We start from the raw sequence: 26218 nt of genomic DNA, 5'->3' as shown, positions 1-26218 counted from the left end.
TTGATTCTGTGATTCCTGATGGGGTGTAGCAAGGGGGGCGGGGGGCGGTTCGCCCCGGGTTCCAGGGGAAGGGGGGGTGTGACACTTTGTTCGCCTCTCCACCCCACCCCTCTGGGTGGGCCCCGAACAGGGTCATGCCACCTTTCCCCCCCTTCCAGCGGCTATTTTTCGGAGCGAGGGGCGGGCCAGCGAGGAGGGGGCGTCACGCTTGTCGCTGCCATGACGCCCCCTCCTCGCTGGCCCGCCCCTCGCACAGAAAAAAGCCGCTGGAAGGGGGAAAGGGGGAGGCAAGGCAGGCACTTGAACGGCGGGGGGGGCAGCGAGGAGGGGGCGTCATGCCAGGGACTAACGTGACGCCCCCTCCTTGCTGGTCCGCCACTCAGGCCGAAAAAAGCCGCGGAAATGGGGAATTTCCCCCTTTCAGCGGCATCCGCGTGCGCCGTGACGTCACGACGACGTCCCGACGCACGCGCCGTGCCCCTTCCCCAGGGGGGTGCCTCTGCGCCGCCGCCACCCCAGGCAGCACAGAGCCTTGCTACGCCCCTGATTCCTAGGATGGGGGGTGGGGGGTTGGCATTCCGGCTGAGTGCAGGAGATGCTCACCGTTGCAGTTGTTCTGGCAGCAGGATCCGGGCAGGGGGTGAGCGCACAGGGCCCCCGGGCACTGCCGGTCCTTGCAGCGCAGTTCCCCACCGGTGCACACGCACGCCTGGCAAGGGTTCAATGGGTTGGGCAGTTCCTCTCCGTCCAGCACCACTCGGTTGTCCTGAGTGCAATCTGTGTGGGAATGTTCAGGGAGGCAGGAGAGGAGATCTTGTTTATCAATATCCTTCCTAACTTGCGCCAGCAAATTCCTCTTCTTAGCAGAGTTTCACATTCCCCTTTTAAACGCACAGCAGGTAGCTGGAACAGGGGGTCTCTCAGCACCCTGAACAAACTACAACTCCCACCTCTCCAGGCGCTGAAATGGGAATTACTCGTTCGGTGACTCACCGGGGCACTTTGGGCAGCATATTCCAGGCCTCCTCTCCGGATGCGGACATGTCAGCGGGGGGCAAGGAGTGGGGGAGCAGCGGACGGTGCCATCCTGCGGCGGAGATGGAGACATTATTAATTATTATCGCTATTAAATTTCTTTTCCTCTCAGACACCTCAAGGTGGGTCTCAGCACAAGCGGTTCTGCCCCAAAACTACGGTCTCTGCTGATGTTCATTCCCTGCCTAATCTGCACAAACTCAGGACCCCTGAAGATATCTTTCGGATTCTGCATCCCTGATTATTTGTGCTCATGATGGTACGGGGTTGCAGAACGGTTAACAAAGCGGATTAATTTCTGGATGCTCAGGCTTTGCAAGACCAGAGCTGCTCAACTGACTTGGTAAGGACTGGCAAGGCCCAGTTAGTTATCTGGCTTGTGAGGCAGCTAATGTCCAGGAAAACGACCTCTGGGCATGCTGGGGCGATGTTCAGGTGGATCTACACACAGGCAAAAACCCACAATAAATAAGTCATAAATTAAATCATTATAACAAAAGGGGGGAAACGCTATGTAAAATCGCATAGAAAAGTTTTGGGCTCTACAGTGCCATCTAGTGTTGCATATTTATGTTGTTGTTTAGTCATGTCCGACTCTTTGTGACCCCAGAGCATGCCAGGCACCCCTATCCTTCACTGCCTCCTGCAGTTTGGCCAAACTCATGCCAGTCGCTTTGAGAACACTGTCCAACCATCTCATCCTCTGTCGTCCCCTTCTCCTTGTGCCCTCCATCTTTCCCAACAGCAGGATCTTTTCCAGGGAGTCTTCTCTTCTCATGAGGTGGCCAAAGTACTGGAGCCTCAGCTTCAGGATCTGCCCTTCTAGTGAGCACTCAGGGCTGATTTCTTTAAGGATGGATAGGACTGATCTTCTTGCAGTCCATGGGACTCTCAAGAGTCTCCTCCAGCACCATAATTCAAAAGCATCAATTCTTCGGCGATCAGCCTTCTTGATGGTCCAGCTCTCACTTCTATACATTACTACTGGGAAAACCATAGCTTTAACTATACGGACCTTTGTCGGCAAGGTGATGTCTTTGCTTTTTAAGATGCTGTCTAGGTTTGTCATTGCTTTCCTCCCAAGAAGCAGGCGTCTTTTAATTTCGTGACTGCTGTCACCATCTGCAGTGATCATGGAGCCCAAGAAAGTAAAATCTCTTACTGCCTCCATTTCTTCCCCTTCTGTTTGCCAGGAGGTGATGGGACCAGTGGCCATGACCTTAGTTTTTTTGATGTTGAGCTTCGGACCATATTTTGCGCTCTCCTCTTTCACCCTCATTAAAAGGTTCTTTAATTCCTCCTCACTTTCTGCTATCAAGGTAGTATCATCAGCATATCTGAGGTTGTCGATATTTCTTCTGGCAATCTTAATTCCTGACAGATGGCTGTCAAGCCTCCGCTTAAAGACCTCCAAAGAAGGAGACTCCACCACACTCCTTGGCAGCAAATTCCACTGCCGAACAGCTCTTACTGTCAGGAAGTTCTTCCTAATGTTTAGCTGGAATCTTCTTTCCTGTAGTTTGAATCCATTGCCCCGTGTCCGCTTCTCTGGAGCAGCAGAAAACAACCTTTCTCCCTCCTCTATATGACATCCTTTGATATATTTGAACATGGCTATCATATCACCCCTTAACCTTCTCTTCTCCGGCTTAGGATTCATGGACAAAGACAACAGGCATATAAAAATTGCATATTTATAACACATTCAAAACACAGGTTTTTTATTTATTTATGTAGCTGAGTCCCCTGCTGGTTCTCACCAGACACCGGCAGCTCTGGCAGGGATGGTCTGGGTCGATGAACTCTTGTCCGTTGCTATAGAGCCGCTGGTTGTAGGAGCATTGCTGGCACCCTGGACAGCAGGACCCTGCAGAAGAGGCAGAAGGTGAGTCACAATTCAATACCTACTGGGTGCTGATCCGGCTAATAACCTTTTTTGGTACCCATCCAGGCCCAAACAGAGGGGGTGTGTGTGTCATATGGGCCTCCGATTCCAAAGGGGGCCTCGGTCAGCATATTCACAATCGCTCACCATTATTTAAATGTAAATACTTAAATAATCCTTTCCCCTATGTATTTTTAAAAAGCACTATTATTTATATAAGTCACACCTCGTGTTGCGTACACTCCTTGTCGCGTACGTTCGAGTTATGCACCTACGTGAACCGGAAGTCCTCCATGAGCTTCCGGGGTTTTTCTTTTTTTGTTTGTTTGTTCGCGTTACGTATGCCCGGGTTACGTGACGCGACCCGGAACGGATTGTGTACGTAACACGGGGTACCCCTGTACTTACTTATTTATAAGAATTTGGAGTCTAAAAAAAGGGGGGCACATTATCTACCTGGCCAGGGCCTCTGCCTGGCTGTGCAAGGGCCTGTACCCATCTGTCTCGAGAGACAATGGAGTGCTCCTCCGGGGGTGAAATCAGACCGCTGTGTTAGCAGCACTGAAGTGACCTCCCAGGGGTGCAAGACTGGGCAGTGTGTCTGGGGTTCTGGGCTGCCCAGACAACAAGATCCTCTCTTAGCTTCGATGATGGGGTCCCAAGGAAAGCAGAGCAAGACTTTAAAAGACTTTTAAAAAATTCAGGGGGGGGGAGAGAAAGGAAAAAAAGACAATACCCAAATATAAGCCGCTCCCTTAAAATTGGAGGGAAAAGGAAAGAAGCCAATTAGATTCAGGGAATCTAATTCACTCGCTAAAATCGCAAATCGCTATTCAGTTGCTACAATTCCGCAGGCACTGACACCCGTAACAATATTGCACTGTAAAATACAGGGAAATAATAAATAAATAAATAACAAATTTTTATTTATACCCCACCCTTCCTAGCCAAAAACCGGCCTCAGGGCAGCTCAAAGCGATGAATGACATTAGAATTAATTGCACAACAGTCTCAAGGTCACAAATCGGCAATAGAACATTTTTGGGGGGGTTCTGATTTACCGTATGTCTGTTTCAACAGCAATATCATAAAAGCCCATTTTCGTCAGGTGGTGAATTTAAGCTGCACGTTAACTTTTCACGGTCGGAATTGGAGCGTTGGGGGGGGGGAGTGGGGCTTATATTCAGGCCAATACAGTATCATGAAAAGGACCTGGAGGGCACCAGGTTGGCAATGGCTGATTTGGCCCGTGAACGGTACAAAGGAATTTGTTGCACCTGTCCGTCTCAGCTGCCCCCTCCCTGTAGCGGGGAGCCTCGTGGCTTCCGGTCCCAGTCAGGGTACCTTGGAGGCTGGCCGGCCGGCCAGGGGCACTCTCACCTTGCAGCTGGGCTGGATGTTGGCAAGGAGGTGGGGGGCAGGGGGTGGGGCTGCAAACCGGCTCCCCCTGGAGGCAGATGCAGCTGGTGCAGGGCTCGCCCTCCGGTTCCCACTCGGTGCCGTCTTCAAACTCCACGCTGTCCAGGACACACACTGGTGGGAGGGAGAGAGAGAGAGTTGTCGTCATAGGACTGGTGGCGGGGTCAGTCTGGATGATGCCTGGGGGTCCCTTCCAAACCTGCAATCCTCACCTGCCCAAGCTGGATCCAGATCTCTCACCTGGGAGCACTCAGGAGGAGTGGCAGGGTTGGTCCTGCCTAGGAACTGGCAAAGTCAGTGCCGGATTTAGGTATAATCTAAACCAGGCTTCCCCCTCAGCCTCGGCCCTTCAGATGTTTTTGGCCTACAACTCCCATGATCCCTAGCTAGCAGGACCAGCGGTCAGGGATGATGGGAATTGTAGTCCCAAAACATCTGGAGGGCCGAGGTTGAGGAAGCCTGATCTAAACAAGCTATAGCTTAGGACTCCACTCTCTTGGCCCCCCCACAAGAAAAAAAATTAAAGGAAAAAAACCTGGGTGTACATTTCCAAAACATAAGATAAAAAACAAATAAAGTAAAACCAACCTGTACATACAGCAACCGTGTTTTGTGTTGTGTAGGCTCCTATGATGTAAGTCATGGGCCGCGCCTGCTAGCCTGCTCCTTAAAATATCACTGCTTTGCTCCTTTCTATATATAGGGTGCCTACATTCTGCATGTGCAAATGGCTTGAGATACCTATTAGGTCCATCAATTACCATATAGCATACATTCCACACAAAAAACAGGAACAATTTGCTGTTGGCAAAGGACAGCTGGACATAGAAATGGCCCAATCACCTTTAGTAGCTGAGGGCCTCATCAAACCTAAATCCGGCCCTGGGCAAAGCCCCGGGGTTCAAGGTGTGGGAATGTTCTGGAGATGGGTGTGGTCTCACCTGGTTAGGTTAATACAAAACCACAAGGACCAGGCTCCATCTTTCTCTTTTGGACGATGCTCTCAAAGAAGCTGTATTGCTAAGATGCTCTCTCGGCTTCTTTGTTAAAAGCTTGTAATAAACGTCCTGGTATTTTCCCCTTATTAATCCCTGTAGAGGTTTGGAGCTTTCATGGTTAACAAGCTCAACCAGGTCGCCCCGCCCACAAGAGGAAAAGCGTGGCCGGAAGACTCTGTGTAATGTGTAATGTGATACTTGTTGTTTCTGTATCTTTCTCTTTCGTTTTTGGCCGGAGAAGGAGAAGGCAAAATGTCTTGTGTCTCTCCTGGAATGTAATTTATGCCTTGTAAATGAAGCTTCTAGATTAGCAAAAGAAGCTGGACTTTGTCGTTTATAACTGCTGGCATGCACACACACCGTTGCGCGAGAAAATACTCTGCGGATGGCACAGGAGAAGCAAGTGAGAATGTACAGCAGGTACGTGCGCAGCAGAAACTTGCCGGACTCCATTTGTGTACTACGTTGGTTTGAAGCCTTTCTAACAATCCAAAAGGCTTCAATCCCTCTCAAAATAAGAAACTACACAGTCTTCTATAAAAGCATAAGAAGAGTTTACTTACAAATGTCCTGTTCACAGAAGGATCCCAGAAGGCAGACTTAAACTTAGTAAAAGTTACATTTACTCAGGAGACTGTTCCATAAAGAAAACAGCCCCTTTGTCCAGCCGCCAAGAGAGCATCTTAGCAATACAGCTTGTTTGAGAGCGTCGTCCAAAAAAGGAAAAGATGGAGCCTGGTCCCTGTGGTTTTGTATTAACCTGCCCAGGTGAGACCACACCCATCTCCAGTTACATAGAGGACGTCCATCCCAGCCCAGAATAAACAGGAAGTTCTGGCTGGTGGACTAAGATGCCTTTTGTGTCCACTCCACCAATGTTGTGTTGGACTGCTCCTGCGTTTTACACCCCACATAAGGCTCACCTTTGCAGAGTGGGCAGCAGTGCCCTGGGTCTTGGATGGGCTGGGAGCAAGTCGCTGGGGGGCACACCTCCTCCTGGCACCGGACGTGCCCATCCTGTAGACAGGAAGGAAAGAGCTCAGTGGCATCTCAGGAAGTGTTACGGGCCGTCGCTCGTGTTTACGGGCGTTTTGAGACAGATGCGAGTTGCTCTGAGCGTTAAGATTTGTCGCGAATGAACAAGGAAGCGAATAAATGTGCCACACTGAGCTCCTTGGAGGGGTGTAAATGTTAGAATGAAAACAATAAATTGATTTATTACCCACCCCACCCCACCCTAAAGAAGCAGGGGGTGTTTGCAATAAGGAAAGTGACAAGAAAATGCACTGGAAAGTGTGGGGTAGCATTTCCTCCGATGCAACGTCATCTCATCTCTCCACAAGCAAATCAGAATGAATGGTCATGAAATAAGGAACTTCGTCTAATCTCCCCACAAACGAATCAGAATGAATGGTCATGAAATAAGGAACTTCGTCTAATCTCCCCACAAACGAATCAGAATGAATGGTCACGAAATAGGTAATTTCATATAATCTCCCCACAAGCAAATCAGAATTAATGGTCAGGAAATAAGGAACTTCATCTAATCTCCCCACAAGCAAATCAGAATGAATGGTCAGGAAAGAAGGAACGTCATCTAATCTCTCCACAAACGAATCAGAATGAATGGTCATGAAATAAGGAACTTCGTCTAATCTCCCCACAATCAAATCAGAATGAATGGTCAGGAAATAAGGAACTTCATCTAATCTCCCCACAATCAAATCAGAATGAATGGTCAGGAAATAAGGAACTTCATCTAATCTCTCCACAAACGAATCAGAATGAATGGTCAGGAAATAAGGAACTTCGTCTAATCTCCCCACAAGCAAATCAGAATGAATGGTCAGGAAATAGGCAACTTCATCTAATCTCCCCACAAGCAAATCAGAATGAATGGTCAGGAAACAGGCAGCTTCGTCTAATCTCTCCAGAAAACAAATGTTCAATCAAACAGACCATCTGGAAGCAACGAGGGACCTGCTAGAGAGAAAGGGATGGGGAAGAACCCCTCCCCCGCTCCCCGCTGTGCCATGAGTGGCACTCCCCCCTCTGAGCACAGCCCCTCCCTGCCCCATCCCTGCCCTACTCACTGAGCATGTGCACTGGAGGCAAGGGCTGCCCCCTGCAGGCCGAAAGGTGTCTCCGTTCTGGAAGAGCCGTCCTTCAAATTCACACACTGTCCAGGCGGATCAGAGAAAGGGGAGAGAGGAGCAGGAGGTTAAGAGAATGGCGTTTTAACCTCCCCCCCCAAAAAAAATGCTGAATCAACTGTGGGGTCATGAAAAAATTAACTTGGCTGGGTAGCAGATTGCATACCCTCCAACATTTCTCTGATGAAAATAGGGATGTTCTATTTAATAATAATAATAATAATAATAATAATAATAATAATAATAGTAATATTTCTACCACACCCATCCCGACTGTGTTGCCCCAGCAACTCTGGGCAGCTTCCAACATATATATAACATATTCCCTCCCCCCCCAAAAAAATACAGGGCTGCCATCAGATGGCTCCGGGAGTCCCATAACTCCATCCCTTCCAGCATTCCTCCGATGAAAATAGGGACATCCTAAGGAAAAGCGGGACATTCCAGGATCAAATCAAAAAAACCGGGACAACTTCTGTAAATCCGGGACTGTCCCTGGAAAATAGAGACATTTTGGGGGAGGGGAAGTGAGATGGCCAACCAGTGTGGATCTCTGAGCGCAGCTGCTACACGCTGGCGAGGCCACACTGCTGTCAGCAATTGTGCTGCAGCATCCTGCCCCGACTGCAGCTTCCGGATCGGGTGCAATAAGGGAAGCCTCCCAGAGAGCGCCTCGCAGTCATCTGGCCTGATGACGATGTGGGCGGGAAGCAACTCACCGTCGCAGGATGGGCAACACTGTCCCGGGAGTCTGCCCGGGTGGCTGCAGGGCGGGGGAGGGCATTTGGGAGCGGCTCGCTCACACGAAACCTCTCCGGCCTGTGGGAAAAAGCAAAAGGGTTAGGAAGGGGGTTCCGGTGCCATTTTCCGCCCCTCAGCACACACCCTCTTTGGTCATTCCCCGAGTTGGTGAGGCTCATTGGACAACAATGAGAAACGGAGACCTTAAAATTATATGGAAATGATGTATCAGTATGTATGGGCTACCTTTTCCGGAAGATATATGTACTTCAAGGAGATAAGTGATCCAACTTGTTCATCTCTTCCTGCCTCTGTTTGGTAAAGTTAAAGGGACCCCTGACCATTAGTCCAGTCGCAGACGACTCTGGGGTTGCGGCGCTCATCTCGCTTTATTGGCCGAGGGAGCCAGCGTACAGCTTCTGGGTCATGTGGCCAGCATGACTAAGCCGCTTCTGGCAAACCAGAGCAGCGCACGGAAACGCCGTTTACCTTCCCGCCAGAGCGGTACCTATTTATCTACTTGCACTTTGACGTGCTTTCAAACTGCTAGGTGGGCAGGAGCTGGGACTGAGCAATGGGAGCTCACCCCGTCGCGGGGATTCGAACCGCCGACCTTCTGATCAGCAAGCCCTAGGCTCATTGGTTTAACCCACAGTGCCACCCGTGTCCCTATGTTTACTTCCCCTCTATCTCTTGTTAAAGTTCTTTGATGGCTGAGAACAACCTTTTAATGGGACGCGGGTGGCGCTGTGGTCTAAACCACTGAGCCTCTTGCACTTGCCGATCGGAAGGTTGACGGTTCGAATCCCTGCGACAGGGTGAGCTCGAAGTGCTTTCTTGGTAATGTACACTATATAATGTTTGCTGTTTAGAACAAAATCTTTAATCTTCTCACTTGTGTTTGTATTGCTTCTGGATCTCATTAAAAAGAAACATTTTGCATTTGGCAAGACACAGTGGTATTGGACTCCAGCTAAGCTAGCTGGGTGGTGCTGTGGGTTAAACCACAGAGCATGGGCGTACCGGGGGGGGGGAGCAGCTGCCCCCCCCAGAAGCAAAAAAATAAATAAATGGTTATCAGCAGCCTAAAAGGAAAAAAAAACCTCCCAAAATCTCAATAACAATTGAGCTCTTGCCCTCTTGTCAAGGCACAGTTGGCCAGTGTGTGTGTGTGTGTGTGTGTGTGTTGCGCCGGCTGTTTCCCCCTCCCTCATGCCGACAAAGAGCTGGCGTGCCTATCAGAGACCGGATCCTAGCCTGCACCCTGTTTGGTCAAATGGGGATGCTGGCTGAGACTTGGGCAGGGTCAGGGGGCGAATCCGAGGGCTGACCATGGTCTTAGCCTGGGTTCTCATCCTTCCTCGTCTGCCTGCTTTTTGCATCCATGCTACATCGTGCTGGCAAGAGAGGAACAGTTTCTAAATTTGCCAGGATTCATCGTTGCAAGGGAGCTTGGGAAACTGAGTTCCCTTGCATGGTGAGTAGTTCCTTTGCGAGGACTGAGGATCCTGGGAAACTGAGTTTTTCAGCCATTTGGGGCTTTCAGTTGGGGGGGGGAGTTTTTCTGTTTTTTGAAGCTGTTTTTGTTTTTGACCCTGAACGACCATGGCTTGCCCCCCCCCCCCCAGTTTTGATCCTGGGTTCGAATCCCCGTGACGGGGTGAGCTCCCGTTGCTCGGTCCCAGCTCCTGCCAACCTAGCAGCTTGAAAGCATGTCAAAGTGCAAGTAGATAAATAGGTACCGCTCCGGTGGGAAGGTAAACGGCATTTCCATGTGCTGCTCTGGTTCGCCAGAAGCGGCTTAGTCATGCTGGCCACATGACCCGGAAGCTATACGCCGGCTCCCTTGGCCAGTAAAGCGAGATGAGCGCCGCAACCCCAGAGTCGGACACGACTGGACCTAACAGTCAGGGGTCCCTTTACCTTTAAGCTAGCAAAAATGTACAGAACAAGTTCAATGAGCAAGTTAAAGGAATTTGGATATGCAGAAGATATTAAAAAACAAACTTAAGGAACCGCAGAAAGAGGGGGAAGGAAGTCAAGTTTTGAAAGGTCGAATGGATTGTGAAACGAATCAAATGTATAAATTTGAAAAGCATAAAGAAGAAAGAAAGAAACGCAAGGCTCGGCGATGCCAGACTCACCACGCAGGTGCAGCGTTTGCAAGGCTCTCCGCTCGGGACCGTCTCTCCGCTGCGGTACTCTCTCCCTTCCCACAGGCAACCTGGAGGCACCAGGACAAGGAGGGTCTGTAAAGGGCTCTGAGTTCGAGATGCAAGGGGCAGCCTCTTAAATAATCTCCTGGGACTCACCATCACAGACGGGGCAGCAAGTCCCGGGGCGAGGGGGTGCTGGGTGGCGGCAGAGACTGGCGCAGTGCCTCCTTTTGCAGACGGCGTGGCCTTCCTGGGGGTGCAGAGAAAAAACAATGGGGAGGGAGATAATGGAATTGGTACCTTTCAAGGGAACAAGAATGTCATGCAGGGCCTGGCTCACAGACTGCTCTCCCCCCCCCCCCCCGACCAAAGCCCTTTCCTCCCATTTTATTTTATTGATATTTTTTTTTAAAATTTTCAATTATAATCCAGTAATAGCCTCATTATAACAATACCAATCTATAATGCAATCAATAATTGTGGTGTTCATGTAGGATTAAATAAGAAATAATACATTGTCTAAAGACATAGTGCGGGTGAGCTAGACATTCCGATACCCTCAGGTGGTTGTGTTTGAGTTCCCTGCTGGTCTATGTGCAAGATATGATTTCTTATGATGAATCCTACATGACCTGAATCTGGCTGTATTAATTGGCTGTGTCTTAAACCTCCATTGTTGAGAAGCAGAGAGTCACGTCTCTCTTTCAATTAAGTTGCTGTTTAATTTACAAGTACATGGCAAGGAGTGTCTCTTTGATAACCCCTGAGAACCCCGGAGCATCTGTTCCTTTGATGTTAGTTCCTGGAGGCCTGAGCAAATGTCATAATGGCAGGGATCTGCCAAGGATATTGGCCCTTCACTTCCTACTATCAATCTCCTGTCTTTCTATCTACCTCATCTTTGGAATGTTAATGACCTGTAGCTAGGGAAGTTAGTACTAGCTTAAACTGGTTATGCAAAGTTCAAAGAGTCTTTGTTCTCCTCATGCCCACATGGGTTATTTTTGGGGGCTCCGCTGGAAGATTGTGATTGGCTGATTTGAATCTTGTAAGGCGGGTTTTCTGGGTGAATAAAAGTTCCTGGATGAGGGAGAGAGGGAGTCTTCTTACCTCCCCTCCTCTCTCAGACAGGTTTCTGCTGGTCAATTTCCTTGTCTGTCTTAATTTGAACTCACGCATTGTGGCTTTAAGCAGAAACGCCACAAATAATACCAATCATTCAAATTCCAAATTATATAATTTAGATAAGGTGCCCCCCCCCACGTGCTAGGATTGATGGTTTTTCCTTATTTTTGCGTTCCAAAATCTTATTGACTTCAGCTGCATTGCAGTCATAATAACAACCCCTTATACAACAGCTGCAGTATTTATAACCTTTATTCGTGTGGACACGTTAAATAATTTTATAAAACTACAGGTGAGGATCTCAAACTATACCCTTGTTCTTCCTGTGTGTGAGATTTTTTCTCCCTCCCTCCTCAATGCAACGCGGCTTACAGGTGAAACTCGAAAAATTAGAACATCGTGGAAAAGTCCATTTATGTAAGCAATTGTTTTCATTAGCTACTGGAGTTTAATGTATGAGATAGACTCATGACATGCAAAGAGAGATCTGTCAAGCCTTTGCTTGTTATAATTGTGATTATTATGGTGCACAGCTGATGAAAAAAACCCAAGTTGAAAGTGTTAATTTGGGGTTCTCATCAGCTGTACGCCATAATCATCACAATTATAACAAATAAAGGCTTGACATGAGTCTATCTCATATATTAGTTTCACCTTTTAAGTTGAATTACCGAAAGAAATGAACCATTCCACGATATTCAAATTTTTCGAGTTTCACCTGTACAACATATTTCCTTCTCTCTTATTTTGATAATAATTTTTATTAGTTTTCAATTGCAAAAATCCAATAAAAGCCTCGTTACGTTAATACCAAATTACTATGCCAATTCAAATATTAATCAATCAACTAGCCATTTAAACAATTTAGGTCGCCCCCCCCCCAATCTCACGTGCTGGATTTCAAAGCTGGATAGTTTCCTTTAAAGGGACGCGGGTGGCGCTGTGGGTTAAACCACAGAGCCTAGGGCTTGCCGATCAGAAGGTCGGCGGTTCGAATCCCTGCGAAGGGGTGAGCTCCCGTTGCTCGGTCCCTGCTCCTGCCAACCTAGCAGTTCGAAAGCATGTCAAAGTGCAAGTAGATAAATAGGTACCGCTCCGGCGGGAAGGTAAACGGCGTTTCCGTGCGCTGCTCTGGTTCGCCAGAAGCGGCTTAGTCATGCTGGCCACATGACCCGGAAGCTGTACGCCGGCTCCCTCGGCCAGTAAAGCGAGGTGAGCGCCGCAACCCCAGAGTCGTCCGCAACTGGACCTAACAGTCAGGGGGCCCTTTATCCTTTACGTTTACAATGCATTTAACTTCTATTTGTGTCAACACATTTAACAATTTGTGAATGTGCAAGCGAAGCTCTGTCTCCTTTATTTTTCCTGTGTTTTCCTGTGTTTTAACCGTGTTGTTTCTTTCTGTCCTTGCCAAATATGATGTCTCTCTGGGTTATTTCCGATCTCCGCTTGCAACATTCCCCCCTGACCTTACCAGGCATTTGCACTTCAGGCAAGGGTCCGAGGAGGGGGTCCACTCTTCATTGTGCTCACGCCGGGATTCTCCGTCCAGACAACCTGCCGGGGGGGGGGGCAGCAAAGCAGAAACGTCAGGTCGGCTTCGACTGCGAGGAATCCCAAAGTGGGCAGTAGCGGCTGGGGGGGGCGGGCAATGGGATTGCCATAGGGGGCTCTGGGAAGCGGCAAGGGGGCGACAGCGGCGGTGATTTAAGACTCCTGCTAAATGACTTCAAGACAGACACCGGGAAACTTCATCAAGCCCATCCATTAAGAGTTTACTGCACAGAAAGTCAAAGATATCTTCCTATATGGTACTGCTGCTGCACGAATATTGATTGCATCGAATTGGAAGGGGGAGAGCGCTCCGAAGGTAAAAGATTGGCAGAACAAATTCCAGGAGTATGTTGAGATGGCCCAGTTAACGGATAGCCTGAGAGGGATCAACAGACAGGTTTTCTTGCAGAAATGGGAGAGATATAAAGTGTATCTACAAGACATTAACAATGGTATAAAGTCTGTGGCGGCCTTCGAGTGACCTTGGAGGTAAAATAATTGTAAGAAGCAAATTAAGGCTGTATCCGGATTGCAGAAGGTATTGGAAATAATCTAAAGGACAAAATGATAATGTTAAGTATTTTCGCAAGCAGAAAAGGTATGCTCATTGGAAAAGATTGGAAGTCAATAATCTATGTAATTTGTATTTTTGTATTTTTGTATTTTAGTTATTTTTTTAGTTATTTTTTCATTTTTCTTATTTTTTCAAGCAGTATATATATGTTAATATTTCTTTTTTGTATTTTGTTATTTGTTATTCATTGTTATTAGTATTATGATATGGAAAATTTGTAAATTATGTAAATGTTGATAATATCGTTAATAAAGGAAAAAGAAAAAAAAGAGTTTATTGCACAGCAGCTAGGATATTAAAGGTAAAGTGCAAAATGGGAATCCTTTCCCTCCTTCTCACCCTGGCACTGGGGGCAACATTGCCCAGGGACCTCCTCTGTGATGGCACAGTCCAGCTTTGGGCAGGCGACCGGGGAGCAGACGACGTTCCCATCCTAGAGAGGAAAAAAGACAAGAGGAAGTGCGAAATAAATAAGGAGCCCGACTGGATCAGAGATCCATCGCTCACATGGAGGTGGGGTTTTTTGGGGGGGCACCCCTCCCACTCCAGACGACTCGAGAAAGTGAGCCAAGTCATATCTCCTGCAAGGAAGGGGATAGGGCCCTTAGAATGCCCTCTAATCCTCACCCCTCATTGGCCCTGCATTGCACCCCAAGATTTTTAGGTTGGCTGGGACGTATCTTTACTCCCTAAAGATGTTACAGGTGGAGGAAGACCCTTCATCGCCTACAGACAGCCACCCAATCTTAAACAACTCCTCACCCACAATAATACAACAACAGGACTCAACATGGACACTGGTACCAGAGCCTGCAATAAACCCAGATGCCAACTTTGCTGCCACATAAACCCGGACAACACCATCACTGGCCCCAACAACACCAAACATACCATCTCAGGACTATTTAATTGCTCATCTTCCAACATTGTGTATGCAATCAAATGCCAACAGTGCCCTTCAGCTCTCTATACTGGACAAACAGGCCAAACCCTACGCCAAAGGATAAATGGACATAAATCTGACATCAGGAATCACAAGACAGAGAAACCAGTAGGAGAACACTTCAATCTCCCAGGACATTCTATAAAAGATCTCAAAGTAGCTGTCTTAATACAAGGAAATTTCAGAAATAGACTGGAAAGAGAAGTGGCCGAATTGCAACTAATCACCAAACTTAAAACCATGGAGAAACCTGGTCTGAACAAAGACATTGGATTCTTATCTCATTATACATAACAAAGCTATCTTTAGCCATCTCACCCCTTGCCTTTCCCTGCAAGACTAATTGCAGCCGTTAAGAGTCGTCAACAGGTTTTCCACACCTATCAGCTGATCACCCATTCCCACCACCCTTCTGAATAATACCCCTCCCCACTCCCTCACTATATTTAAGGGTCTGGTGACTTCCGTTTCAGTGTATCTGAAGAAGTGTGCATGCACACGAAAGCTCATACCAAGAACAAACTCAGTTGGTCTCTAAGGTGCTACTGGAAAGAATTTTCTATTTTGTTTCCCTAAATATGTCTCTTTCTTGTATGGATTGAAGATGCAGTTTGGGTACAAACAGCTCCCTGCACAACCGGCAAAATTTGCATCTTTTGCCCCACCCACTTTTGGCGCTGGCCCCACCCACCACGGGCACCTGCCCCTTGGCACGAACTGCATTGTGATATTTCTTGTGGCAGGGAGGGCATTCCCCCTTTAAGAGCGGCGCCCGGCACTCCGGCACCCACCTGACAGACGCAGCATTCGCAAGGGTCCGTGCCCGCCACCTCCCCACCGTTGGGAATGAGCTGCCCACGGAAAAGGCAGCGGGTACAATCCGGGCAGCAGGAGCCAGCGGCAGGGGGTAGTCCGTGGGTGCAAGGCGGGGGGCACGGCTGGGCAGGGGTGCACACCAGCTCCCCCTCCTGGAGAAAGAGACTCAGGTCACAGAATGGACATGGCAAATGGGCACTGGGACCAGGTGCGCAGACTGGGGGTCATTTTGGACTCACAGCTGTCCATGGAGGCACAGGTCAATTCTGTGTCCAGGGCAGCTGTCTCCCAGCTCCATCTGGTACGCAGGCTGAGACCCTCCCTGCCCACAGACTGTCTTGCCAGAGTGGTGCATGCTCTGGTTATCTCCCGCCTGGACTAATGCAATGTGGTCTACGTGGAGCTACCTTTGAAAGTGACTCGGAAACTGCAATTAATCCAGAATGTGGCAGCTAGACTGGTGACCACCGAGTCCATATAACACCGGTCTTGAAAGACCTACATTGGCTCCCAGTACGTTTCCGTGCACAATTCAAAGTGTTGGTGCTGACCTTGAAAGCCCTAAATGGCATCGGCCCAGTATACCTGAAGGAGCGTCTCCACCCCCATTGTCCAGCCCAGACACTGAGATCCAGCGCCGAGGGCCTTCTGGCGTTCCCTCGCTGCGAGAAGTGAGGTTACACAGGGAACCAGGCAGAGGGCCTTCTCGGTGGTGGCGCCCGCCCTGTGGAACGCCCTCCCATCAGATGTCAAGGAAATAAACAACTACCTGACTTTTAGAAGACATCTGAAGGCAGCCCTGTTTAGGGAAGCTTTTAATGTTTGATGTTTTATTGTGTTTTTAATATTCTGTTGGGAGCCACCCAGAGTGGCTGGGGAAACCCAGCCAGATGGGCAGGGTATTAATAATAATAATAATAATAATAATAATAATAATAATAATAATTTATTTGTACCCTGCCTATCTGGCTGGGTTTCCCCAGCCACTCTGGGCGGCTTTCAACAGAGATTAAAACATCAAACATTAAAAACTAATAATAATAATAATAATAATAATAATAATAATAATAATAATAATGTGGATTTTTGATGGGTCGAATACAGACCTACTATGCAAACTGATCATACTTTTTCTGTTTGTTATCAGTGAAGACTTTCTTGCTGCAACAGGTAGTGTGAGGACTGGGGTGTGTGTGCGAATTCTGGGAATGCACGGTACGCCAAAGTCCGCCATTGGCTCTCTGATCAATGGCCGATACAAATGTACATACAGTACACAGTGAAAGGATCATTCTACTGCCCCCCACTGGTTTTGGGGGGCATTGCAACCCCCCTGGACTCTCCCATAACTCACAGAACATGTGCATCTTCGACATCCGTCCGCAGAGGTGATCTTCTGCCCAGGCTCCAGCATTCGCCCGTCCAGCTCACACGCTAAGAGGAGAGACAGCATGAGAGAAGGAACATGGCCAAGAAACAAGGAGCATTAGGGACAACTACATTCCTGACCTCTTTAGTGCTGCAGCATCTACACTATGGAACTCCCTGCCTCTTGAAACCAGGCAGGTACCTTTTCAGAGCTTGCTAACAGAATATTTTTGTGCAGGGGTTCAGAAAAGTTGGTGCTAGTTTTAATCCGGTTTTTAGCCTATTGCTTTCTTAACTTTTCACGGCTCGTCAATCATTGCTGTTAATTCTACTGATGCAATCATTTTACCGTTATATCTTTTTCCGTAAACTGCTTTGAGGTTTGCTTGCTTGTTTTTTAATTACCTGGGGGGGCCTATTGGATTGTTGTTTTTATTTTGTATTTTGTGGTTTTATATCTTGATTTTATTCTGTGAACTGCCCTGAGACCCCCAGGTATAGGGCAGTATAATAATAATAATAATAATAATAATAATAATAATAATAATAATAATAATAATAATAATATGTTACAAAATAGATAATAAATTAATGTGTCATCTGAGTCCTTTTTTATTTATTTTACAGGGGGAGCACATTTGCAGGGGGTTAAGGATAGGTGGCGCTGTGGGTTAAACCACAGAACCTAGGGCTTGCCGATCAGAAGGTTGGCGGTTCGAATCCCCGCAATGACGGGGTGAGCTCCCGTTGCTCGGTCCCAGCTCCTGCCAATCTAGCAGTTCGAAAGCACGTCAAAGTGCAAGTAGATAAATAGGTACCGCTCCGGCGGGAAGGTAAACGGCATTTCCGTGCGCTGCTCTGGTTCACCAGAAGCAGCTTTGTCATGCTGGCCACATGACCCGGAAGCTGTACGCCGGCTCCCTCGGCCAATAAAGCGAGATGAGCACCGCAACCCTTTACCTTTAGCTTTAAGAGGTAGGTAATATATTGTCCTACGTCTTTGGCCACCTCATGAGAAGAGAAGAATCCCTAGAAAAAACCCTGATGTTGGGAAAGATGGAGGGCATAAGGAGAAGGGGTGACAGAGGATGAGATGGTTGGACAGTGTTCTCGAAGCAACTGGCATGAGTTTGGCCAAATTGCGGGAGGCAGTGGAGGATAGGCATGCCTGGTGTGCTCTGGTCCATGGGGTCACAAAGAGTCGGACATGACTGAACGACTGAACAACAACAACATATTGCCCGGCAGGCAAACATCAGCATCAAAACTCAGCTGCTCCTGGGGCACAGGAAAACACCTCCTGGGGCTCAGTCTTGGCTCAGTTTAGGGAACTCCTACCCCCTCTTGGTTCTTTGCAGGATCCGGAAGAGAAGCCGGGTTCCTCTACCTGCTCCACTTTGTTCATGGCGAGTCACTCACCTGGGCAGACAGGGCAGCAATGGCCAGGCTGAGGGTTGGGCTTGGCACAGCGGCTGGGCGGACAGTGGACAGGATGGCACCGGACCAGGCTTCTCTGCAGGGAAAAACGGAACAGGGTAGGTGGGTGGGGGCCTCCTTCCCCCCCCCCCAAATGGGGTCTGTCTCAAACTCCTTCCCCCCAGAGGGGTAACCTCAAAAAATGCCAACTTTGCTCAACTTTGCCAAATTATTCCTGCATCCTTTGACTCGGAAGTGAGGTACGTGGGGGCCAGTGGCAATTGTTCCTAACAACTGAATGATGCTCAGTGGGAAGTGATAAAGGTTCACCTGAGCATGTGCAGAGTGTCTTTTCTTTTCCTCATCAAAATGCACCCTGCACATGCTTGGGTGAACCTTTATCACTTCCCACCGAGCATCATTCAGCGTCTTATTAGAAAATAAAAATAAACGGGGGGATAGGTGCAACAGTTGAATTGAACCTCCAAGTCCACAGGCAGTATACCGTTGTGTGCTAAATGCGGGATGGGCCTGATCCTGCTGCTTGGCTTATGGGCTGCCTCCCGCTGGTAGCTATTACTGGCCCACCCTAAACCTTCCCAGCCTCAGCCTCGAAATCTTCTATCCCAGATCAATCACCGAGATCGTCTGCAGGAGCGTCACTGGCTGAAGTTGGTGAGGCTCATTGGACAACAACGAGAAGCCGAGCCTTTCGTGTCATTGGCCAGTCCTGTGGAACTCTCTGCCACTGGAGATTCAGTGCCAACTTTCAAGCAGCGGCAGAAAACTGTTCGATTCCGCCAGGCCTACGCAGGTAATTGAGAATAGGTCTATCCACAATGCCTGTTTTCAACTACTGAATTGTTTTTATTGTATGGTTTTATTACCACTGTGATAATTTGTTATATGGTACAGCCGGGCTCTCCGCCCTCCCCTCCACCCACTCACCAGGCAGGAGCAGTTCATGCAGGGGTTCGAGGAGGCTGCAAAGACATCTCCCTCCTGATATCTCTGTCCTTCGTACTCACAACCTGGGCAAAAAATACAGAGGTGAGGCGAACGCAGGGGATTAATGCATCGCCTCTTAACTGCTGCCAGAATTACTATTTGTCAAAAACAGGGAGGGAACAAGAACACCATTCATGGAAAATTAAAACCTGCAAAAGAGTAAGATCGGTGACAAGCAGAGAGGGCAGGCAACAAGGCAATGTTTTTATCAAGGTAACTGAACTTTTAAATAAGGTAATAGGGACGTGGGTGGCGCTGTGGGTTAAACCACAGAGCCTAGGGCTTGCCGATCAGAGGGTCGGCAGTTCAAATCCCCGCAAGGATGGGGTGAGCTCCCGTTGCTCGGTCCCTGCTCCTACCAGCCTAGCAGCTTGAAAGCACGGCAAAGTGCAAGTAGAGAAATAGGTACCGCTCCGGCGGGAAGGTAAACGGCGTTTCCATACGCTGTCCTGGTTCGCCAGAAGCGGCTTAGTCATGCTGGCCACATGACCCAGAAGCTGTACGCCGGCTCCCTTGGCCAGTAAAGCGAGATGAGCGCCGCAACCCCAGAGTCATCCGCGACTGGACCTAATGGTCAGGGGTCCCTTTACCTTTTTAATGGAGCAATAAGGTAAAACCGGAATTAAGATTGCCGAAAAAATATCAACAACCTCAGATATGCCGATGATACAACCTTGATGGCAGAAAGTGAGGAGGAATTAAAGAACCTTTTAATGAGGGTGAAAGAGGAGAGCGCAAAATATGGTCTGAAGCTCAACATCAAAAACACTAAGATCATGGCCACTGGTCCCATCACCTCCTGGCAAATAGAAGGGGAAGAAATGGAGGCAGTGAGAGATTTTACTTTCTTGGGTTCCATGATCACTTCAGATGGTGACAGCAGTCACGAAATTAGAAGACGCCTGCTTCTTGGGAGAAAAGCAATGACAAACCTAGACAGCATCTTAAAAAGCAAAGACATCACCTTGCCCACAAAGGTCCGTATAGTTAAAGCTATGGTTTTCCCAGTAGTGATGTATGGAAGTGAGAGCTGGACCATAAAGAAGGCTGATCGCCAAAGAATTGACGCTTTTGAATTATGGTGCTGGAAGAGACTCTGGAGAGTCCCATGGACTGCAAAAAGTTCAAACCTATCCATTCTGAAGGAAATCAGCCCTGAGTGCTCACTGGAAGGACAGATCCTGAAGCTGAGGCTCCAAGACTTTGGCCACCTCATGAGAAGAGAAGAATCCCTAGAAAAGACCCTGATGTTGGGAAAGATGGAGGGCACAAGGAGAAGGGGACGACAGAGGACGAGATGGTTGGACAGTGTTCTCGAAGCGACTGGCATGAGTCTGACCGAACTGCAGGAGGCAGTGGAGGATAGGGGTGCCTGGCGTGCTCTGGTCCATGGGGTCACGAAGAGTCGGACACGACTCTTCGACTGAACAACAACAACAACAACAACAACAACAACAACAACAACAAGGTAAAACCACTTTTGTCACTTGGAACCATGTGATATTTATTTACTACGTTTTATTTTGGTATGGAAATGTGTTACTTTACGTTAATATCTGGATACTACTTTTGCTTGGGTGAGATGTTTTAATTTCTTTTTTAAAAAAACAGAATGGTTTCTTAGATTGATTTCATGCTGGTTTTAATGGATGCATATGCCTGTATTTTTTGCTTCAAATATTGTATGTTGCTTTGAGCTGCTGTGGCATGAAAGAGTGACTGATAATTTAACATATAACGATGATGATGAAAATTGTGTCCTTTACCCATGCAGCCCTCACTCCCTTGCCTTATCCCAGAGCCCAGGATTTTGGAGCCAAGATCGACATAGTACTTATAAACCGGGCAGGGATTCAGCAATAACTGCTTTGGTAGAACTATTTTGCAGGAGAGATTCTGTCGCATGCCAGCATATTTAGGATTGCACGACTGAAGTGCTCTGGAGCAGAGTACCCACTTTAAAAAACCAAACAACCTCAGACTTTTTGCAGAAGGAAAGTGAAGAGAAAATGCCATAGGCAGCTTGAAGGACCACTGGCAGACGTATAACCTCTACACCAGGCACGTCCAACTTCCAAGAGCACCTTAGAGACCAACTAAGTTTGTCATTGGTATGAGCTTTCGTGTGCATGCACACTTCTTCAGATACACTGAAACAGAAGTCACCAGACCCTTATATATAGTGAGAGGGTGGGGAGGGGTATTATCAGAATGGTGGTGGGAATGGGGGATTGGCTGATAGGTGTGGTAAACCTGTTGACGACCGTTAACGACTGCAATTGGTCTTAGAGGAAAAAGCAAGGGGTGAGATGGCTAAATTAGCTTTGTCATGTATAATGAGATAAGAATCCAATGTCTCTATTCAGACCAGGTCTCTCCATGGTTTTAAGTTTGGTATAATAAGTTGAGTGCTCACTGGAAGGACAGATCCTGAAGTTGAGGCTCCAGTACTTTGGCCACCTCATGAGAAGAGAAGACTCCCTGGGAAAGACCCTGATGTTGGGAAAGATGGAGGGCACAAGGAGAAGGGGACGACAGAGGATGAGATGGTTGGACAGTGTTCTCGAAGCTCCCAATATGAGTCTGACCAAACTGTGGGAGGCAGTGGAGGATAGGGGTGCCTGGCGTGCTCTGGTCCATGGGGTCACGAAGAGTCGGACACGACTAAACAACAACAAAATAAGTTGCAATTACAAAGTTAAATGAAGAGAGGATAAAAGAAGTGGAGATGTGGAATTTGATGTTTATTTGATAAGAGTAAGATTTGGGATTTAAGATATGTGGATTATAATTGTAAAGCTAAGATTAGATGCAAGAAAGTAGATTTAACAATGTTACAAAGTTACTAAAGAAGAATAGAAATGAACGCAAAAGAGAGGATGTGAGGAAGTCCCAAGTTTAGGATTATAAAGAGGATAAGGATGAGTAAATAACTGTTTTGTTTGTGTGTATTTTGTGTGGTTTTTGTAGTGTATGCATTTGTGTTTTGTGTATTTCTGTTATTAAAATCCAGTAAATTCTTTTGGGGGGAAAAAAAGTTGCAATTCAGCCACTTCTCTTTCCAGTATATTTCTGAAATTCCTTTGTAGTAAGACAGCTACTTTGCGATCTTGTATAGAATGTCCTGGGAGATTGAAGTGTTCTCCTACTGGTTTCTCTGTCTTGTGATTCCTGATGTCAACGTCCAAGAGACTGCGATCGACTCCCGCTACAAAAAAAAAACTGCCAGCAATCTACCCGCTGGATTGAGCAAAGTTGTTGAGCTTTTTTAAAAAAACCTTTTTAGGGGGATGGGTGTCGATGAGGGTCCCGCAATTGGCCAGGATCGACCAGGGACACCTTGTGACGATCGACCGTTAGATCACGATCAATCAGTTGGACATCCCTGCTCTACACCAACTAGGATGAATGTTTGATAAAGAGGAAACACTCTGCGCAAACGAATCAGGTCCAACGACCGACAAACCAACCACCCAGTGATGCTCTCGGGGCATTTCCTTGAGTCCTTACCAGGGTGGCAAACCGGGCAGCACTCCCCGGGCGGCGTGTATCGCTCTCGGCATGAAAGCTCTGGGCAACTGGGTGATTGGCACCGAACATTGCCTGCCTAGGAGAGTTGCAGAGACAGGAGAGATTTTTTTAAAATTAATATTTATTAAGTTTTCTATTTTAACAATCCAATAAAGGCCACATTAAAAAAACATTCCGAATTACAAAATAATCAAACAGTCCAAATATTAAGCCAAATCATAAATCTTTGTTTGACTTCCCATGCTCTGAGGTCGGAGAGAGGAGAGATTTGTATGGGGGCGCCAACGTGGTCACAAAATTCAGGGAAGTGGTGAACACATAGAATCATAGAATCATAGAGTTGGAAGAGACCACAAGGGCCATCCAGTCCAACCCCCTGCCAAGCAGGAAACACCATCAAAGCATTCCTAACAGATGGCTGTCAAGCCTCCGCTTAAAGACCTCCAAAGAAGGAGACTCCACCACACTCCTTGGCAGCAAATCCCACTGTCCAACAGCTCTCACTGTCAGGAAGTTCTTCCTAATGTTTAGGTGGAATCTTCTTTCTTGTAGCTTGAATCCATTGCCCCGTGTCCGCTTCTCTGGAGCAGCAGAAAACAACCTTTCACCCTCCTCTATATGGCATCCTTTTATATATTTGAACATGGCTATCATATCACCCCTTAACCTTCTCTTCTCCAGGCTAAACATACCCAGCTCCCTAAGCCATTCCTCATAAGGCATCGTTTCCAGGCCTTTGACATGGCAGGAATGGTGTAAGTGTTGCTTGGTGCTGATGATCATGTCACAGCTGCTGCCCAATAGGGGCCTGCTGCAGGCCTATCATAAAATTGTAGTTGCAAAGGACCCCAAAGGGTCATCTAGTTCAGGGGTCAGCAACCTTTTTCAGCCGTGGGCCATTGACCCATCAGCACCCACCCCTTCCTCCACGCTCACCTGGCAGATGCAATGCCTGCATGGCTCCTCCAGGTATCCCTGCCCATCCTTCAAGAGGTTCCCTTTGTAGAAGCAACCTCCACACACTGGGCAACACTTCCCCTGAGGGGTTGCGGGGTGCTGGCATGGAGCAGGGGAGCAGTCCTCTCTCTTGCAGGACACTTTGCCATCCTAGGTAGAGAAGGCACAGCGTTACCGTGAGGGCCTGGAGGCAGTTGGAGGATGGATGGCAGCTAACAGATTGAGGTTGAATCCTGACAAGATTGAGGTTGAATCCTGACAGAAGAACTGTTTTGGGGGGACAGGGTGCGAGCGGGTGGGGGGATTCCCTTTCGGAGCTGGACCTCAGTGTCCGGGCTGGATGATTGGGGTGGAGACGCTCCTTTGGGTATACTGGGCTGAGGCCGTTTAGGGCTTTCAAGGTCAGCACCAACACTTTGAATTGTGCTCGGAAACGTACTGGGACCCAATGCAGGTCTTTCAAAACCAGTGTTATATGGTCTCGGCGGCCGCTCCCAGTCGCCAGTCTGGTTGCTGCATTCTGGATTAGTTGTAGTTTCCGGGTCACCTTCAAAGGTAGCCTCACGTAGAGCGCATTGCAGTAGTCCAAGCGGGAGATAACCAGAGCATGCACCACTCTGGCGAGACAGTCCACGGGCAGGGAGGGTCTCATCCTGCGTACCAGATGGAGCTGATAAACAGCTGCCCTGGACACAGAATTAACCTGTTAATAACCTGTTAACAATTGGTGTATACTTTTCTGTCTGGGCAACGTCCTGATGGGATTCTTCCCCGACAGCGTCACATTCGTGCCATCTGTAGGGGCATACCTGGGCTATGGCCCCGATGTGAGGGTCCCCTAGTCCAGTGGTGGGGGGTAGCACCCCCTAGTGGGCGGAGGAATTCCCTAATAGGGATACACCACTATGGCCCACAGTGGAATCAAGGGGCTCTCGTGGCAACTGGCACCAGAAAGAGGCAAGGCAGATCCTTGCGGGGTTGGGTGTCATCCTGGCAAGGGCCCCCCCTTCTCACCTCACAGCGGCAGCTCCAGCACGGCTCCGGGCTCCAGCTCTCCCCTTCCTTCCGGCCGTCGGCACAGCCTGCAAGAGGGGAGGGGGAAGAAGGTCAGCACTGAGGAGAAACTGCACCTGTTGAATTTCTTCTTGTGGCAAAGCTGTCGGCAATGATGGAATCATAGGATCACAGAGTTGGGAGGGACCCCTAAGGGGCATCTATTCCAACCCCCTGCAATTCAGGAATCTCATGCAAGACAGATGGCCTTCCAACCTCTGCTTAAAGAAGTCCAAGGAAGGAGAACCCAACACCTTCCAAGGGAGACCGTTCCCCTGTTGAACGGCTCTTACTGCCAAAAAGTTCTTCCTGGTGTTCAGTCGAAATCTTCTTTCTTGTAACTTGAAGCCATTGGTTCAAGTCCTGCCCTCTGGAGCCAGAGAAAGCAAGCTTGCTCCCTCCTCCCTGTGACAGCCCTTGAGATATTGGAAGATTGCTGTCATATCTCCTCTCAGTCTCCTCTTTTCCAGGCTAAACATACCCAGCTCCTTCAACCGTTCCTCATCAGGCTTCGTTTCCAGACCCTTGATCACCTTGGTTGCCCTCCTCTGCACACCTTCCATCTTGTCAACATCCTTATTAAATTGTGCTGCCCAGAACTGGACACAGTATCCCAGGTGTGGTCAGGCCAAGGCAGAATAGAGTGGAACTATGACTTCCCTTGATCTGGACACCAGACTTCTGTTGATGCAGCCTAGAATAGCATTAGATTTTTTTGCTGCTGCATCACGCTGTGGACTCATGTTCAGCTTGTGGTCCACCAACACCAAGAGATCATTTTCACGTGTGCTGCTAATAAGTCAAGTGTCCCCCATCCTATATTTGTGCATCTGGTTCATCCTGCCTAGGTGCAAAACCTAACAATTCCTTTAACTGTTTTTTAATATGCAACTGTCTTAGATATGCTATTATAAATCCAATAATGTGCTGCAGGGATTTTGACCCTTGGGTTCCCTTCCAACTCGGCCATTCTTATAATTCTATGCTCTGTCGCTGAGCCCATTAGAAACTCCTTCCCCGTGGATCATGGCCTGCATGGAAGACTGAAAGGAAGGCAGGTTGCTTCCTCTCCCATTCCACCTCACATGGGGCCCAATCCACCATCTCTTGTGGCAGGCGCAAAGGACTGACACCAACATTTTGACACCAACGTGGGGCTACCTTTGAAGGTGACCTGGAAACTGCAATTAATCCAGAATGCGGCAGCTACACTGGGGACTGGGAGCAGTGACCAAGACCACATAACACTGGTCCTTGAAGACCTACATTGGCTCCCAGTCCATTTCCGAGCACAATTCAAAGTGTTGGTGCTGACCTTGAAAGCTGTAAATGCCCAGTATACCTGAAGGAGCATTTCCATCCCCATCGTTCAGCCTGGACACTGAGGTCCAGCTCAGAGGGCCTTCTGGCGGTTCCCTCACTACAAGAAGTGAAGTTACAGGGACCCAGACAGAGGGCCTTCTCGGTGGTGGCGCCTGCCCTGTGG

At 48.2% G+C, this 26218-nt stretch overlaps 1 protein-coding gene across 1 annotated transcript in view; it reads right to left on the bottom strand.

Annotated features, from left to right (window-relative positions):
- Positions 1-26218, bottom strand: part of KCP (kielin cysteine rich BMP regulator) — a 97933-nt gene that overhangs the window by 50020 nt on the left and 21695 nt on the right. The window contains exons 7-24 of the mRNA XM_033162530.1: positions 24694-24761; positions 23659-23829; positions 22702-22798; positions 19132-19214; positions 18187-18280; positions 16759-16833; positions 15375-15616; positions 13980-14073; positions 12987-13069; positions 10544-10637; positions 10376-10455; positions 8210-8309; positions 7431-7516; positions 6261-6354; positions 4301-4453; positions 2796-2902; positions 994-1087; positions 604-777 (exon numbers count right to left, since the gene is read on the bottom strand). Of these exons, the coding sequence (XP_033018421.1) occupies positions 604-777; positions 994-1087; positions 2796-2902; positions 4301-4453; positions 6261-6354; positions 7431-7516; positions 8210-8309; positions 10376-10455; positions 10544-10637; positions 12987-13069; positions 13980-14073; positions 15375-15616; positions 16759-16833; positions 18187-18280; positions 19132-19214; positions 22702-22798; positions 23659-23829; positions 24694-24761 (1989 nt within the window). The remainder of the gene's footprint in view (positions 1-603; positions 778-993; positions 1088-2795; positions 2903-4300; positions 4454-6260; positions 6355-7430; positions 7517-8209; positions 8310-10375; positions 10456-10543; positions 10638-12986; positions 13070-13979; positions 14074-15374; positions 15617-16758; positions 16834-18186; positions 18281-19131; positions 19215-22701; positions 22799-23658; positions 23830-24693; positions 24762-26218) is intronic.

Source organism: Lacerta agilis, chromosome 10 (genome assembly GCF_009819535.1).
Source record: "Lacerta agilis isolate rLacAgi1 chromosome 10, rLacAgi1.pri, whole genome shotgun sequence".
In the NCBI taxonomy this organism is placed as follows: domain Eukaryota; kingdom Metazoa; phylum Chordata; class Lepidosauria; order Squamata; family Lacertidae; genus Lacerta; species Lacerta agilis.
Note: the sequence above shows the minus strand (reverse complement) of the source record. Positions and strands in the feature narration are given on the sequence as shown.